The following is a 15,033-nucleotide window of genomic DNA, read 5'->3' as shown; positions in this document are numbered from 1 at the left end:
CCGGGTTATGATTGTTGTGTCCAAAATTAACAGAAGACGAATTTAAGAATTTCTTTAAATATGTGTTTTTTAATAACAATCGTATTATAGAATCGGAGAACGGGTGACCTCAATTCCGTAAGTGTATGGAACTTAGCACGAATGTCGAGAGCAAATCAAAATAATAAATCATTTCACAAATGGCATCAAATATGGCGGCAAATGTTACAAATGAAACGTAAAGCAAACGAAGGAAGCCAGTGGCTGGCAGGCAAGGTTAAGTGAAGTTAAGCGCCAAGCACAAACACAAATCTATCCACACACGCACACTCGCATCACCACACACATTCTCCCAGGAGCACACAATAGGGATTTTGTGGATATGGGAAAGCGGCAGTGGAAGGTGAAAGTGCTTGGCATTTGTAAACACAGCATTGGCTTACGTTGCGTATGTGTAATGTGGCTGAGTCCGTGTGCTCGCTCCTGGGACTTCCAGCGTTAGTGGGGCAACACAATTACGCATACACAGGAGTAGTCGTTTGCATGCGTATTATGTTTACCGTTAAGTAAAGAGTCGCCATATTGTCGGCATACATTAAAACAACTCAAATAAATTGAATCAGATACAAAGTGTGTATTTTCGGTGGCCAACGCACCCAATAACTGGATAACCAAATATCCAAACATCCAAGTAACCAAACAACCAGACCGAGCAAACAGAACGGATTACTGATTTCTCACCCTGCGATATGACTTGTCAATGTCATCGAATTTGCGTGCCTCCTCCGGCAGCTGGGTGCGGATGTCCCCACCAATGAAAATACCCTCCAGATAAAGCCACTTCCGCTGTACCACGAGCCATTCGTCGATTATCTCGGAAATGAGGGCCAAGGTGCGCTCCCACCTATTTACCGTCTCCAGGAACGGACCAATAAACCTGTGAAATACATTTTAAAATAAGCACAAGAATCGAGCTGAACAATCATGAATTTTTCAATCCTAATACTTACTGACTTGCTCCCATGGACTGGAGATTCATTGCGTTATCCTCGAGTATTTGCATGATCTCATCAACAGGTCCCAAAACCCACCCGCGATCTTCGGTGCCTTTGTAGTGCTTGAAGGTCTTGAATGCCATCGACGCCCAGGTTTCGATCACTGCCTGGACACCGCGTTCGATCTGCAATTCCTTGATAGCATTAGTAAGAATTTGCTCGGCAATGTCCTGATATTTGTGCAACTGCATGTTGAACATATTCTCCAGTGTGAAACGAGCCGGCGACATGTCAAAGTACTGTCCGGTTTTCTCCATCAGCTGGAGCCAATGGCGCTCCCTAAGAGCTTCGTGCTTCAGACTGACCATCAAAGGAACAGTGCCCTTGAACTGCTTCATGTGGATCTCCAGCTGCACTCCGGTGGGTAGGGTGCGTACCTGCAATAGAAGATGGGTTCGTGGCAGTTTGGGGGCTAGTTAGTTAGTCGCATCAAATCAGCTGAAACAATAAAGCGGTTGCTGTCTGTGGTCGCCCCATTGAATTATGACGAACGTGCGTCCTGCGGTTGGTGGCTTTTGGTTTCGGTCATGTCGCTGCTATTGCCGGTGCTGTTCGCCAAAAAGCACATTCTGTTTGCCTGCCTGGCTGTCCGTTTGTTTGCACATGCAAAATTCATGGCACTTTGGACCACCCAGCGGCATAAATTGAATAACAACAACAACAAATAGACAACAACAACGGCAATAGCAACGCAGGACTGTCAACAAGTCGAGTTAAGAACGAAATGGAGGGGCCAGAGGGAAAATGGATAGTTTGCTGGCATTTTAATTATTTTCAATATTGAACAAATTGATTTACATTTTAGGACGCTGATTATGTCGAGCCTTTCAGAAGTTAGTTTTAGAGCCTTGCGGCCAAAATTATGCCTGATAAAACTGCATTAAAATATGTGCATGTCGAATGATTATATTCAAATTTGCTGGTAGCCACTATGCTATTTATATTAATCGCGCCGCACTGAAATATTTTCCAGCATAATCTCCCCGCTGGAGCTCCCAGGCCTGGCATCTATTCGCCTCTTTTCCGTTTCCGCTCTCCCGGCATTGGGAATACGCCCACTTCATTTGTATGGGAAAAAAGCGAAAAGTTTTGACTGCAACAAACTTTTTGGCCCGGCCAGCGAAATTCCTCAAAAACTTGTTAGTGAAGTAAATAAATCAATTTGTCATAATCAGTTTAGGTGCAAAATTTTGTCGCTGCAAGGCGTGGCCAGAAAATTCACATTTCTTGTTTAAGTAAAGCTCGAGTAAGCCCTATAAACAAGGTAGTGCGCTAAAGTGGACGAACTGGGCATACCCAGGAAACTTTTTATTAAAAAGAAATTGTTTTTACATAAAATAAGTTGAATTTCAATTCGTAAGAAGTGGAAAATCTCACAATTCAAAATTCCTTTTTTTATGCTCGTTAACAATTGATTACTTTTTGGATGAATGGCCTAAAATGCTTTAGTGAAGAGGCCTTTCGATTCACAGTGAGTTCACAGTTCTAAAGAATTTAGCTTTTGTTGTTCCAAGGCGTTTGTAATTTTATGAAAATCCAGCAGGCCAAAAACTTTATTTAATTGGCAAAGTTTTCCCCACCGAACAGACCCTGGAGGCCTCGAAAAGCTTACCGCCTTGGTCAATTTCCGGAACTCCTTCAGATAGCTCTCGACGCCCTCGGTCAGTACATTGGGATCCAAGTCGGCCCACAACGTTTTACCCCATCCCTCGCGAGCAAATTTTTGGGCTTTATATAGTTTGTACAGCTGTAAGTGGGATCATGTTAGAATAGATCTAGGTGGTAAATATGGTTGCAAGAAAGCCCTTACCTGCTGCAGACCCTCATACTCGGTTTGCACTCGCGCAAACTCATGATAATCAACCATGGGCATATCGAAAAGACGCTCAGCATTGGCCAATTCCTCTCTTCGAGCTTCGCGTTCCTCGATTTTCTGGCCATAAGGATCCATGAGGCGCACTCCTCTATCCAATTCTGCGCCCACTGAGCCAGGTCCATTTTCATCATAGTCTTTAATAAAATCACCCAACTAAAGAGCAGATTAAATGTAAAATAAACATTAAATTACAAAGTTTTAAGTTTTCATTAGTAATAAGGTGGCTAAGACCACTGTAAAAAGCGTTAAGCCACAAAACAGAGAGGATTGGAAATAAAGGTCCCACCCCTGCACCACCGCATTCATCTTGCGCTCTAATTCGAACGATAAACACTTCAAGTTAATTCATTTTACGCTGACGACAGAGCCGTCGCCGCTAACAATTGACAATAATGGTTGAGCGCGCGGAAAAATCCAATTAAAATACCATTGAAAGGAAATAATAATGGGAGGAAACAAAACAGAACTGCAAAAAAAGAACGCAAAATAGCGGAAATGCAAAGTCGGCAGTGCAGCCCGCTTCCTAATCGCATTGCCTTGCCCTGAGGACTTCCTTTTCCACCGAGGCGGTGTTGTGGTATCCTGAGAACTTACGTCATCGCAGAATTCATTGATTTCGACGGAAGTCATGTCGGCGAACTTTTGCTTAATTGGTTGCAGCTTCTCCGAGCGATACAAGGCCGACAGGAAGAGTCGCTTCCAGCGCTTCTCCAGGTGGTGTGCCATCAGCATATCCTCGTAGGGAAACTAAAAATTGGAATGGGAATTGTGAGTGAAAAGTTTCGAAATAAATAAAACGCATATAAAAATTAAGCAGTGTCCTTCAATTATCGCTGAGTGCAAATAATAATCATGGAAAGTGCCGAAATTCACTAACGACCAGCCAACCATGGCAGTGGAACATTCTACTCCCCCAGCCCGAAATCCGCAACCCACAAGGCTTTGGTTAAAAAAAGTATAGCATAGCTTTCAGGGCCGACACCGCATAAATTTTCATTTGGCCCTTGCAGCAATTGCAATGCCATTGGTTATACAAAAATATACATACATGTGAATATATACTTATATTCTATAGTTCTGTGTCTGCCTGTATAAGCATTCATTCGTTCATTAATTTATATAAAATGCAAGTTAATTCCGGTTTGTCTGGCCAAAGCTAAGCGATGCCGCCGCCGCAACGAAATGCCATCAATAAATGAATGGACCAAAAGCGAAGCCAGGCGAATGGATCCCAAAATGACCAGCACACAAACACGCAGCGTTGGACGGAGAAACCGGATCCTAATCTGGACTCTGGTCTGCCTGCTGTCCTGTTGCAGCATTTACGTAACCATTTGTGCGGGATGCGCCAAAAAGCGGAAAGCCATTTCCAAATGGTTCTGCCCGTCCAAACGCCAAATATGCATATGTAAACAGAAACAGAAATAGGAGCAGTCACAGTCACCAACCAGATCGGCTGGGATTGCGATGGGATTTTTATAAAACTGCTCATTTGAATACACAAATAAGCGCTCTGGTTAGCAAACTTAAGCAACTTTCATTTAAGCGGGGATGGGTAGCTATTAGAGGGATTGGATTAGATGGAATGTGCAAAGAGAAGCTAGACAATTCTGCATAAATTCCAAAGTTCGATAGCAGATAGTATGGAAAGTTAGTTATTGCCTATAAGATATGTGTTTACTGTGGCATGCGAAATATTCATTATAATTAGTTACGTGTTAGTCCCAGAGAGGAGTGTGTATATATTCTTATTAAAGCTTCATATGCATACCATAATCTTGTGTTCACTGAGTATGGTAAAGGTCTCTTGCATTTCATGTATCTTCTGCTCATTGGTTAGAGTCGTCGACTGCACTGTGGCAATTGTTTGCATGACCAGCTTGAAGTCCTCCAGCTCGCGTGTGGTCTTGTTGAGATTCAGGCTCAGGGTCTGCGGCAGATTTGCACAGATTAGAAGGTGTGGGTGGTGTTGGGTGTGGTTTGGATGCCATCCGGCAGGAGTTGGACTCACTTTGATTTCGTTACGCATTGCCCTCATGTTGTCGTTGACATGACGCAACAGCTCCTCGCCCAGGATGGTGCACCATTCCTTGGCATGTACTGATATGCTATCCAGCAATGGCTGCAAATTTATGCGCACACACTTGATATCCTGGTACTTGCGCATGGTGGCCAGCGTTTCCACAATGGACGAGTAAAATGTAAATTTCTCATCGATTTCGACGAGCGTCACCTGTTTCTCAACGAACTTCTGGCAGATAAAGTTCTTCTCGAAGGCCCAAAGATTGAAATACTTGCGGAATCTTTGTCATAATGTATTAAACCTTTTCCTCTAGCTTCACTTCATTCTTTATACTTACTGTGCGATAAAAGAGCGACATTCTCCGGCAATTCTAAGTGCCAAATCGTGAATATTAATAACCAACTCGACTATGGATTTAATCTGTACGATGTCTTCGTAGTAGGTATAATTATATTTAAACTGTTTTCCCATTTCCACCTGCGGGCAGACAAGGCAGGTGCCAGTCATCCATCGCGTGAAGATTCGTAAGCTGAAAAGATATTTGCAATAGAGTTTTTGGAAAAAAAATATCAAGCGGAGTACTCACCGGGAAATGCAATCTTTGGTGGCAGTCACAATTGTGTTTTGCAATTCCTGTACTGACGGTTCTAACACAATTTCCGACATAAGGAGTGCCGCATTTACCTCGAACATTGGACTCCCAGATAGCAGACGGTTTATGTAGCACTTTAGATTGTTGTATGTCATCCTATATGGAAAAATGGAATATTAGGAAATTATGTAATCGGCAAAATATAGGCTTGTGCCTACTCCAGAATGCATTTGAAGGTCTCCTCCTCCCAGAACTCATAGTATGTTTTCATTCGATCCGATCTGCCCGAAAAGGTGCCTAAAACCAAACTCTCCAGTTTGATAAGGACGGGACCCAAAGAATCGTACAGTTTCTTCATTTGAGCTGTCTTGCGATTTCGAGACGCTTCCAGCAATTCAAAGTAACCTTGGCAAGGGTAGACGCCTGTGCCGCAACTGTCTTTCTTCTGCTGGTCAACTTCCTTGTCTACTGTGAACATAGTTATATTTTCGCCAGTTGTTGATTTGAATCTCTGAGCTCCGACAGACTTGGCCGCAGTTGATTGTCTATCGAATATTTGTGAGCCCATGGAGGCCTCCAGCTCCTCATCCAGATTGAAGAGATTAAAGCTTTTTATCATGTCAATGCGTGATCGTAGATCGAGGCGAATAAAATTGATCTGCGAAACAATGGAGGTCAGTTTCCGCAACTGAGAGTTGATCTGGTCACAGAATTTGCCGATATTAAATGAAGTCCAGGTATATCGTCCCACGCCCATCTGGATAAAAAGCTCCGTGTCGTAGATGTGTCCGCGCAGAAATATCACTTCGGACATCGACAGGTTATTAATAATTGCCCTGTAGCGGTCGATAACCTCACTCATCCGTTCGTAATCCTTGAAGAGGAGATCCTTCTTCATAATGGCTGTGCGCAGCACTGATGGCAGCGTAAATCCCAGATGCTCAAACTGCTGTGCCTCGAACAATGTGTCGAAAACCTCGCGTTGCAGATTTACGCTAAAGTCCATATCATATTCGATAAGAGTTTTGTCGGACACCAGTTCCCGCCAAATAGGAAGCATGTATTGAGACTCGGCACGCTGCAGCACTAATTTATGGATTTAAATATTATGATTAGGAAATTAAAAGAAAAAAACATTTTTCCCAAACTTACACTCGCACGTTCTTATACAATGTCTATCCATTGCTGTCACGTCTTTGGGCTTCTTTTCCTTAACCATTTTTATGAAGGACATGCATTCCTGAAGTTGTTTATTTGATCGACGCGTATTACTGACCAGCCACATGATCATTGCCACCAAAACTGTCAGCTTGTTGATGCGGCACATCAGTTTCTTTTGAGATACGTCCCCCACTACCAGGGCTTCGTCTTCTTCTGATATACTTTGTTCCGATCCAAACGAATCTGCCGTGCTGAAAACGCTCATGGCTTCTGATGGCACAGGCTGTAAGGTGGATTTTGCGGGTGTTATACGCCTCGAACTGCTCATTTGCAAGTCCCGCGGCTTGGCCTTTAACGTTTGCACGGAATCGGATATGTAAGAAACTGCGGAAATATCGGTGGTATATTATTTTGCAATCATTTTCTTTTGGGAAAGAACCTACTTGTTTCGGGCTTGCATATACGAACGGTTAGTATGTTGGATCGGTTTGTGTGGTTAACCAAAAACGTTGCATTCTGGATGAAGTTTTCGAACAGCACCTTCTCGAACTGGAACATTACGGTCATCAGTTCGAAGTACTGCTTGAAGGAGCTGCGTTTCAAGAAGCTGTTTTTGATTGCCGGCTCATCTTCAACTTTTTTGAACGCCAGGACCGAGTTCTTTAACTTTTTTCCTAGCAATCTCGCCCAGAATATAGCACTAATTTTGGCCGGCTGGTGCTTGGCCATTGGAGGCGATTTTTTTAATTTCTAACAAATTTAAATAATTAGTATTAACTTTTAAATAAAGTAAACAATAAAACCTACTGAAAATACACGATCTACAACGTTAATTTCTGAGACAAAGAAGCGGAGGAGATTTTCATGCTTAGTGGCCATAAATTCCTGCAAGGTCTCCCGAGTGTCGATGTTCATGGCATTTACCACCAGATCTAGACCTTTTTCCGAGGATAGCAGCGAGTTTATGCTTTGGTCAATTACGTTTTTGGCCTCGTTTTCAACGTTCTCCAATCGTTTATTAAACATTTCCAGCGAGTACTCCCAGTTCTCCCAATTGCTCGGCTGAAACATATCGTAGTCTACGGTCTTGATAAGATCGTCTAGCATGCGGTAAACTTTGCGCATCAAATTATCAACGATCGAGGGATCGGCTATACAGGCTTTTAGGCGGTGTCCAAATAGATTCTCATATTGAATGAAGGTACGACCCACGTAGGCGATGTCGACGGCCACTCGGTGGATGTGATTAACTTCGTTGAAGAGGGCCACTCTATCGAATTCCCAGCGAGAACCAGCTCCGGAGTCCTCGATATGCTGACGACTGAGCTTGTAGGCTTGCTTCCAGCAGCGCAACAGATTGGCACAGTTGGTGGCTGTCTCGTGTGTGTAAGTGGCCGAATATCTTAAAATAATTCAACTTTTGTTATTATTTTTGGCCTATATACATTTCGAGTGAAAACTTACTTGAAAATGTTCTCGAAGTTAATGATGCTTTTCACCTTTTGAACGAAGACATTGGAGATTTGGCAGAGCAGGACCTGCATTTCGGGATCGCGGCAATAATAGCTGGACATAGTCCATATATGGCGCAGTCCAACCATGATATTGGGTATTTGCAGAACCACCATCTTAAAGCTTTCATAGCTGCGAACTTTCTAATAATCAAAGAGACAATCAAATATAGATTTAGGTGAATGTTAAATTAAAAGAAATCCAAACTTACCTCTAAGTAGTCAGTAATGGTGCCAAGATAATCGGAGTTTTCCTTGGCCAACTTAAATCTATTCTCTGTTTGCTCGAGAACTTTTTGCCAATCAACCAGAACCGTAGACTTGTCACTAGCCAAGCGATTCAAGACCGCCATCACGAACTCTGTCTTCAGCTGCTCCAAGGTGCCGTATAGCTCCACTTCCATTCTGTGCCAGTAGCGGTACTCTGCCATCGGTGTAAACTCGTCCAGCTTGGCATCGCTTAGTCCCTTCATTGTCCTCTTGAGGTACTTCATCCAACCGTCAACAACTTCCTCCAACTGCTGTTGGGTATATGTAGGCACCAGATCCAGCCTCTTCGGGTCGACAGGCACTCGAATGAGGGCATCCTCGAACTCGGTCTCCTCCTGGTCGGGCAGAATGTATGAGGACGGTAAGCTAAAGGCCCAAACTATATGGTTGATGGTCCACGTTATTTCTTTCTGGAAATCCTCGATCTCCTTAAGGAGACGCTTTTGGATGGGGGTGACTCGCGGTGGCGTAGCTTCTTCAGCGGCATGTTCGGCTTCCACTTTGGCCTTGGTCTCACTCAGCATCTTCTCCCATCGCTGGGCAATCGTCAGCTTTTCGGGCTTTACTTCGGCTGGAGATAAGAGAAATAAAATAAAGATGTAACCAAGACACAGTATTTTTAGTCTTCACTGTTCACACAGCTAATTGTTGTCATTCTTTTTTTCTGTAAACTTGAAATACAATAGCTTTTACATATGAAATCTAATGGTTCTTAGTTTTTGACAGTGATGACATTTTGATTTTGTCTGCGTTGCCAAACGATCACTCGTTTCGCTAGATTTCCGACATTTTCTTTTTCAAAATTATTTTAAAAGTAATTAAATACAATGATCAACTTACTTTCCTCATCGGAGGATGATAGCACGGGCATTTTCAGTGCATCTGCCTGGTCTTCATCGTCTTCGGCTTCGACTTCCACATTCTTTTTGGCCATCGCGGCTTTCTTGGCAGCAGCCTCCATCTCCTTTTTCTTTCTGCATAACGTGGCAAATAAACAAACGAAATTAACGGCGGCAGGCATGCAAAATTAACACAAAGCGTAATGAAAGGACCCCGATAAGCAAAATGAGCAACAAATAGAGGGACAGACAATAAAGCTTAACAAAGGCTACTCCGCTGGTCATGGACATGGACCCAACTCCGGCTGGACGGGTCTGACTTTGGACTTCGGGCTGGCATTTTTTAATCTGCATGCTTGAAAAAAGACCTACATACATACATATACACTGAAATGAAAGGGGGAGAAATTTAACTGTGGCGGTCAAGTGGCATTCGCGAGGCGGCAATGAAAGGCCAATGCAAGGATGAACGTGGCTCGCCAGGATGTGCCATAAATGCTGCCTGCCAAACAAATGGAAAATGGCCAGAAGACAACAGAGCCGCACCGACGACAAGGACACAACGGCGATGGTGGCGCCGTTGATGGTAGCATGAAATCCGATTAAAAATAAAAATTTCTTATCGGATGCGCTGTAATTTATGTGCGAAAAGGGTTCTGCAGCTGAAAAAAAGGAAACTGTGGCCGCTGTGATGGTAACCAGCGATAAACGCAAAACAAAGGCAAACAAAAAATTTGCACCCAAAAACAAAAAAAAAGGAAAAATTAAAGGGGGAGGAAACGAAAGCCAACAATCACAATCGGAGTCAGCCACTCCGGCGTTGGGGGCTCTCCACTCAGCAGCTCGAAACCAATAAAGCGCGGAGCTGCACGCCCACCGTCCTTCAAAAAAATAGGGGGCCCCAGCTTTTATTTTGCCCAGAAGCCAGCGGAGAAGCGAATGCCGCCCTGCCTTTGTTAAAAGTTAAATACTTTTGTTGTTTAAGCGCTCTCAAACGAAATTCCGATGGTTTGGATAGCTCCAATAGACCCGGGCCCGATTCCTTGGCCTCGCTGGAAATATCCTCCTCGCCCGGTGCGCCGCCTCCGCCGCCGCCGCCAGCTTGCCCCTCATGACTGTCCATTTGCTGGCTGTCCGATGTGGCCGGTTCGCGAAATTGATATTGAATGGCGCTTTTGTAAACCTGCCACATAGAGGGGCGAAAACAAAAAATGCATATGTACAATGGTTCCAAAGATGGAGTGACTGGAAGAAGGATTGGGGTGTGCGGAGAGGAGGCAGTGGTTTGTGTAGACTCTCTAATTGATTCGCCGCGTAAAATTTTCCAAAAACTGATTTTTGGCAAAAATTTTCCAATTTATTTTCATGCAAACCTAATATTAAGGCGGCAGCAGGGGCCACAACCAAATTGCCAGCTTTTTGGCACACAGAAAAATTTTAATATAAATTCCACATAAACATCCATTTTTCCGATACGTTAGTAGGAGTTCTTAAATCTATTTTCTATATTACTGATTACACTTAATTTGTACTAAAATAGAGTCTAGTTTATGTACTCGGTCAAAAAGGGTTGAAATTATGCCTAAATTTTGTTTTAAGTGTTAACCGCAAAATTCGCAAGGCCACCAACCAAGTCCAAGAAGTGGATGTGGGTGGTGCTTGGGAGGGAGAGCAGCCTAATGGAAACCGCAGCACATTTTCAAGCTATGATGAAGCAATTTGCGTTGGCGGTCACCGCTTAAGGCTCGCTTGGATAGGCGTGATGCTCAGCCCACCCAGTAAGACCCTCATCCACCGGCAATAGTAGCAGCACCACCCAAAAAATACCCATCCCGGTGAGCAGTGAAGCGGAAAAATCCTGCGGCACAGCGGGCATTTTGATAGATGACTGCCTTGTTTCGGGAATTAATTACAATTCGTCACAACATTTTGTTTTGCGGTTGAGAACGGACAACAGGACGAAGGACATCCGGGGACGGAATGTAACGGAACGGACAAAAGAACGAAGGCTTGAAACAAAGGCCGGGGCCTTAAAGTCGTTGATTGATTGAACAACGTTTTATGGTGTGTGAAATGAGTGAATCGGGTGAAAATTTGAGTGATTTTGGTTTTCGGCGAATTGTTGATGCGTCTTTTAATGTTCGATTACAGACCGACCACGCTTTGTAAACTTACCAAGTTTAAGTCGTCGCGCAGGGAGTTGATGAGAGACCCACGACATGTTCCCAGGAGGAAGAACAGAGGCATTTCGGCGAAGCAATTCGATATCTCATTGAACCAGGCTGAAAAGGTCGTTAAAGTTAATAATTTAGAAAGATGAAAAAAGAGGAAAATCCCTCAATAAGGAAAATAGTAAGAAAGGGGAATTTCTTTAATTTAAATTTTTTAAAAATTTAATATTTTAAAGAATGAGGTTAGGTTCTTTAGGTCCTTTAAGCAAACTAAGTAGGCTTTTCCTTTCTGCAAAAACTATATAAAAGTTCAGCCGGTTGAATATTTGGTCATTTGCAATCAGACTTTCTCTGTGCAACATCATTTTGTGGCTCTTATTTTTTATTTTAATTATTTTATTTTCTTTATTTATCTAATTAAAAAATTTGTATTTTCACTTACGGATTTCGCGGCGGTTTTTCCGCACGATGTAGACGTATTTTATTTTTGGGTCCAGGTCTTCGGACTCCATCTTACCGAAGTGGCAGTGCAGTTCTGGCGTCTTGACGTATGCCGGTACTAGTTTCTGCAATTTTATAAAGTGTATTTATTTTGCTTATTTTCTTATATAATTTTTTTTTTTTTATTAATCAATTCCTATTAATTTACCTCAAACCAGATCCATTTTAATTTTGTTCACAAAACACTTACCTTCACCTCTACGTAGACCGGCACATAAGTGGGCTTTTTCTTTTTACGTCCTCCTGTGGGAGTCGATTTGGGAGAAAGGCGAGGAGGGAAAGTGCATTAGCAAAAAAGGCAATGTGGGCGTGTCAAAAAGGAGTAAGCGAATGCAGCACTGCGATTGCGATAGCGCCTGTGATTGAGATTGATGGAACGGAACAAAGTGCAGCCGGCGGAATTTGCATTGTGGCAAGTTGCGCGCTTCCCATTTAAATGCAATGAATGAGCCGGCGAAACTTTGCTCTTATCTCTCTGCCAGGCAATGGAAAATCAAATGAGTTGGCGTACGGGATGGGCCGGTACGGCGGAGATTCAAATTAAAAGTTACAAAAGAAATGAATTTCAGCCGGGCAAACGAAAATGAGGCCCTTAAATATTTATGATGTGAAGTGGGCAGCGCAAATCAAAGTGTGGACCGAGATTTTTCGTTTGATATTAAGTTGGACGGCTAAAAATTTATGCGTCACAAGGATGGTGAGAAATGAAGAAATCCAAAAACTAAAAAACTTTTAAAATTAAAATCCCTGCACAGTAACAAAGGAAACTCATCCAACATATTTACCATTTTCCGTATCAGAGCTGGCTGCAAGAATTAATGAAATGTTTTTAAATGTCTTTATCGTATCTTATTTTAAGAATTATTTTATTTTAATGTTTTACTTAATATTGAAAATTGGGAACTTATTTGACTATTTTAAAATACATTTGAACTTTTACTTTCAAACCCATTTAATTTTTATTATTATTGCATATTTTTATATCAGATATTTAATCTGAAATACGACCCATTTTATTTAAACCTATTTTAAATTTTTTAATTATTTTTTTTTAACTTACGTTTTGATCGTGCGGAGCTCTTCACGCTGCCTGCCACGGTTGCCTCTTCTTCGCCCTCGCCTTCGCCTTCAAACTCTGCGTCGGTAGTTTCCCCGCCTGTGGCATCTTCGGTGTGCTCCTGTTCGCCTGCGGGGGGCCCTGCCGCTGCTGCTGCTGCCTCGTTCTCGCTGGGTGCCTCCTGACCGCCTTTTTTACGCCCCTTTCCTCCTGCTGCTCCTGGTCCTGTGCCTTTGCCTGCCGATTTGCCGCCTGTCATCCGGTTATCGCCTTTGCCCTTTTTGCCCTTCCCCTTTTTGTCCGGAATGGCGGATTTGGAGGGGCGGGGTACCTCTTCTAGCACGGTGATCTCCTCTTCGATGAGCCTGTCGTAGAAAGTGCGCCACACAAACATTACTACGTATTGCAGATCGTTCTGGGTCTCGTAGCGCTGCCGAAAAAACGCGTCTATAGCTGGAAGATTTTGTTTGACGAGTGTGTTCACGTAGACGGGTTCGAGGACCCCGAGCATATTCGCAATCACTGTCTTTAGCCAGACGACGCGAGGTTCGTCGCGGCTTATGGATCCTTCGGAAGGACTTTCACTTTCCCTTATCATACTGCCGTCTATAGAGCTGAAGACCGACATTTTGGAGCCGAAATATTTGAATTGTTCCTTGGTTGTGGGTGAAGTGGTTTGTGGTTGGATATCGGGAATGGGACGGGGTCGTCAGTTGGGGGAGTTGGGGCTATTGGTTGTTCTCTTTACTTGTTTGGCTGCGTCGTTGGCGTCTTCGCGCGGTTGCACATCAAACGTTTGCCTTGATTTCGTAAAATGCCTGGTTCCTGCGCAGGAGTCGTCTCTGATGTCGGATTCTGAGCCACCTTTTCGTTTTTGTTGTTCTTTCAATCAATTTCAGCCGGCGTTGTGCAGTTTCGTTTCCGCTGGTATATGGCACAAGGTACGTAGTATGTGGCGTGGGAGTGTTTACTCCTGGGCGTCTACGAATCCTTTTGTGTATCGCAGAACAACAGTTGCGGCTGCGGCTGCAGCTGCGGCGATGGCCGACGCCAAAGCGCAGAATGCTGGCCCGACTAAAATCAAATATGAATTCCTGCAACTGATTTCTTTGGTTCTCACAAACATATACACGCACGTACATACGCCGAACGGATACGGATACACACGGAGATACGGAATTTGTTAACAAAGTTTGATGGAAGATATTTTCATTTCTCTCGCTGGGAAGTGTAGGAGGTTTGCTTTGATTCTGGTTTAAATACTACGATTTGAGTTTTCCTGTTTATGTTGCTTGGTTGTAGTTTCTCTTATGTTATTGTTATTTCGATTCCTTTGCTTATTATTCTCAGAGTCGTGCCTGGCCGGTATTCCTGTTACCTTGGCTTGCATTGTTTACGTTGTTAGGCAACCCTTCCGGTTTAATGTAATTTCTGCGACTCCCAGGGCCACACCCACTGCCAGCCCGAGCTCCATCCTTCTCCAGGCTACCTGTCAGTTGCATTTGCAACATGCAACAGTCGAATGGCAATTCTGAAGAATCCTTATTCCAGTTCCGCCCATCCTTCACCACCCTTGCTCCCGGCGTGGAGGGCACGGCGTTGCGTAAACAAAACACGCAGCACTGACTTAATGGCTATGCACATTAGCAACGTGCCAGGGTCGTTGCTACACTAGAAACGGGAAAGAGTCTTCAAAATGCAGGCTCTGTGCCATTATTTATCAACAAGAAACTTGGATACTTGTTTATATAATAAAATTTGTTTCTTCATAAAAAATGTGTATTTTAAAATATGTTGATTCGGATTACCACCGATTATGCTCAGTGCAGTTTTAAGTTGGTTGGGAGACGCCGGGTCAAGTAGCCAACGATACTTGGTGAGTAGCCTGGAAACGTGAGCTTTGGCTCAATAACTGTATAAGACCATAAATGGAAATATTTACTCGGCACCGCAACTGGGCAAAGTGAGTGGCTAGAGTGAGTGTTTGGGTGGGCTGGA

General features: G+C 43.5%; 1 protein-coding gene across 1 annotated transcript in view; it reads right to left on the bottom strand.

Annotated features, from left to right (window-relative positions):
• Positions 1-14,348, bottom strand: part of LOC6501352 (dynein axonemal heavy chain 10) — a 32,940-nt gene extending 18,592 nt beyond the window's left edge. Inside the window, exons 1-21 of the mRNA XM_001955013.4 lie at positions 13,039-14,348; positions 12,169-12,221; positions 11,920-12,043; positions 11,482-11,588; positions 10,278-10,489; positions 9,308-9,441; positions 8,410-9,038; positions 8,151-8,341; positions 7,494-8,088; positions 7,130-7,436; positions 6,678-7,070; positions 5,744-6,611; positions 5,520-5,681; positions 5,271-5,462; positions 4,922-5,213; positions 4,682-4,840; positions 3,505-3,657; positions 2,845-3,063; positions 2,647-2,781; positions 990-1,411; positions 721-916 (exon numbers count right to left, since the gene is read on the bottom strand). Of these exons, the coding sequence (XP_001955049.2) occupies positions 721-916; positions 990-1,411; positions 2,647-2,781; positions 2,845-3,063; positions 3,505-3,657; positions 4,682-4,840; positions 4,922-5,213; positions 5,271-5,462; positions 5,520-5,681; positions 5,744-6,611; positions 6,678-7,070; positions 7,130-7,436; positions 7,494-8,088; positions 8,151-8,341; positions 8,410-9,038; positions 9,308-9,441; positions 10,278-10,489; positions 11,482-11,588; positions 11,920-12,043; positions 12,169-12,221; positions 13,039-13,663 (6,168 nt within the window). The 5' untranslated portion in view covers positions 13,664-14,348. The remainder of the gene's footprint in view (positions 1-720; positions 917-989; positions 1,412-2,646; positions 2,782-2,844; positions 3,064-3,504; positions 3,658-4,681; positions 4,841-4,921; positions 5,214-5,270; positions 5,463-5,519; positions 5,682-5,743; positions 6,612-6,677; positions 7,071-7,129; positions 7,437-7,493; positions 8,089-8,150; positions 8,342-8,409; positions 9,039-9,307; positions 9,442-10,277; positions 10,490-11,481; positions 11,589-11,919; positions 12,044-12,168; positions 12,222-13,038) is intronic.
• Between the last annotated feature and the right edge of the window lie 685 nt (positions 14,349-15,033).

The sequence above is a fragment of the Drosophila ananassae genome, chromosome 2L, assembly GCF_017639315.1.
Source record: "Drosophila ananassae strain 14024-0371.13 chromosome 2L, ASM1763931v2, whole genome shotgun sequence".
In the NCBI taxonomy this organism is placed as follows: Eukaryota; Metazoa; Arthropoda; class Insecta; order Diptera; family Drosophilidae; genus Drosophila; species Drosophila ananassae.
The sequence above is the reverse complement of the archived record's forward strand: the minus strand, read 5'-3'. Positions and strand labels throughout refer to the sequence as shown.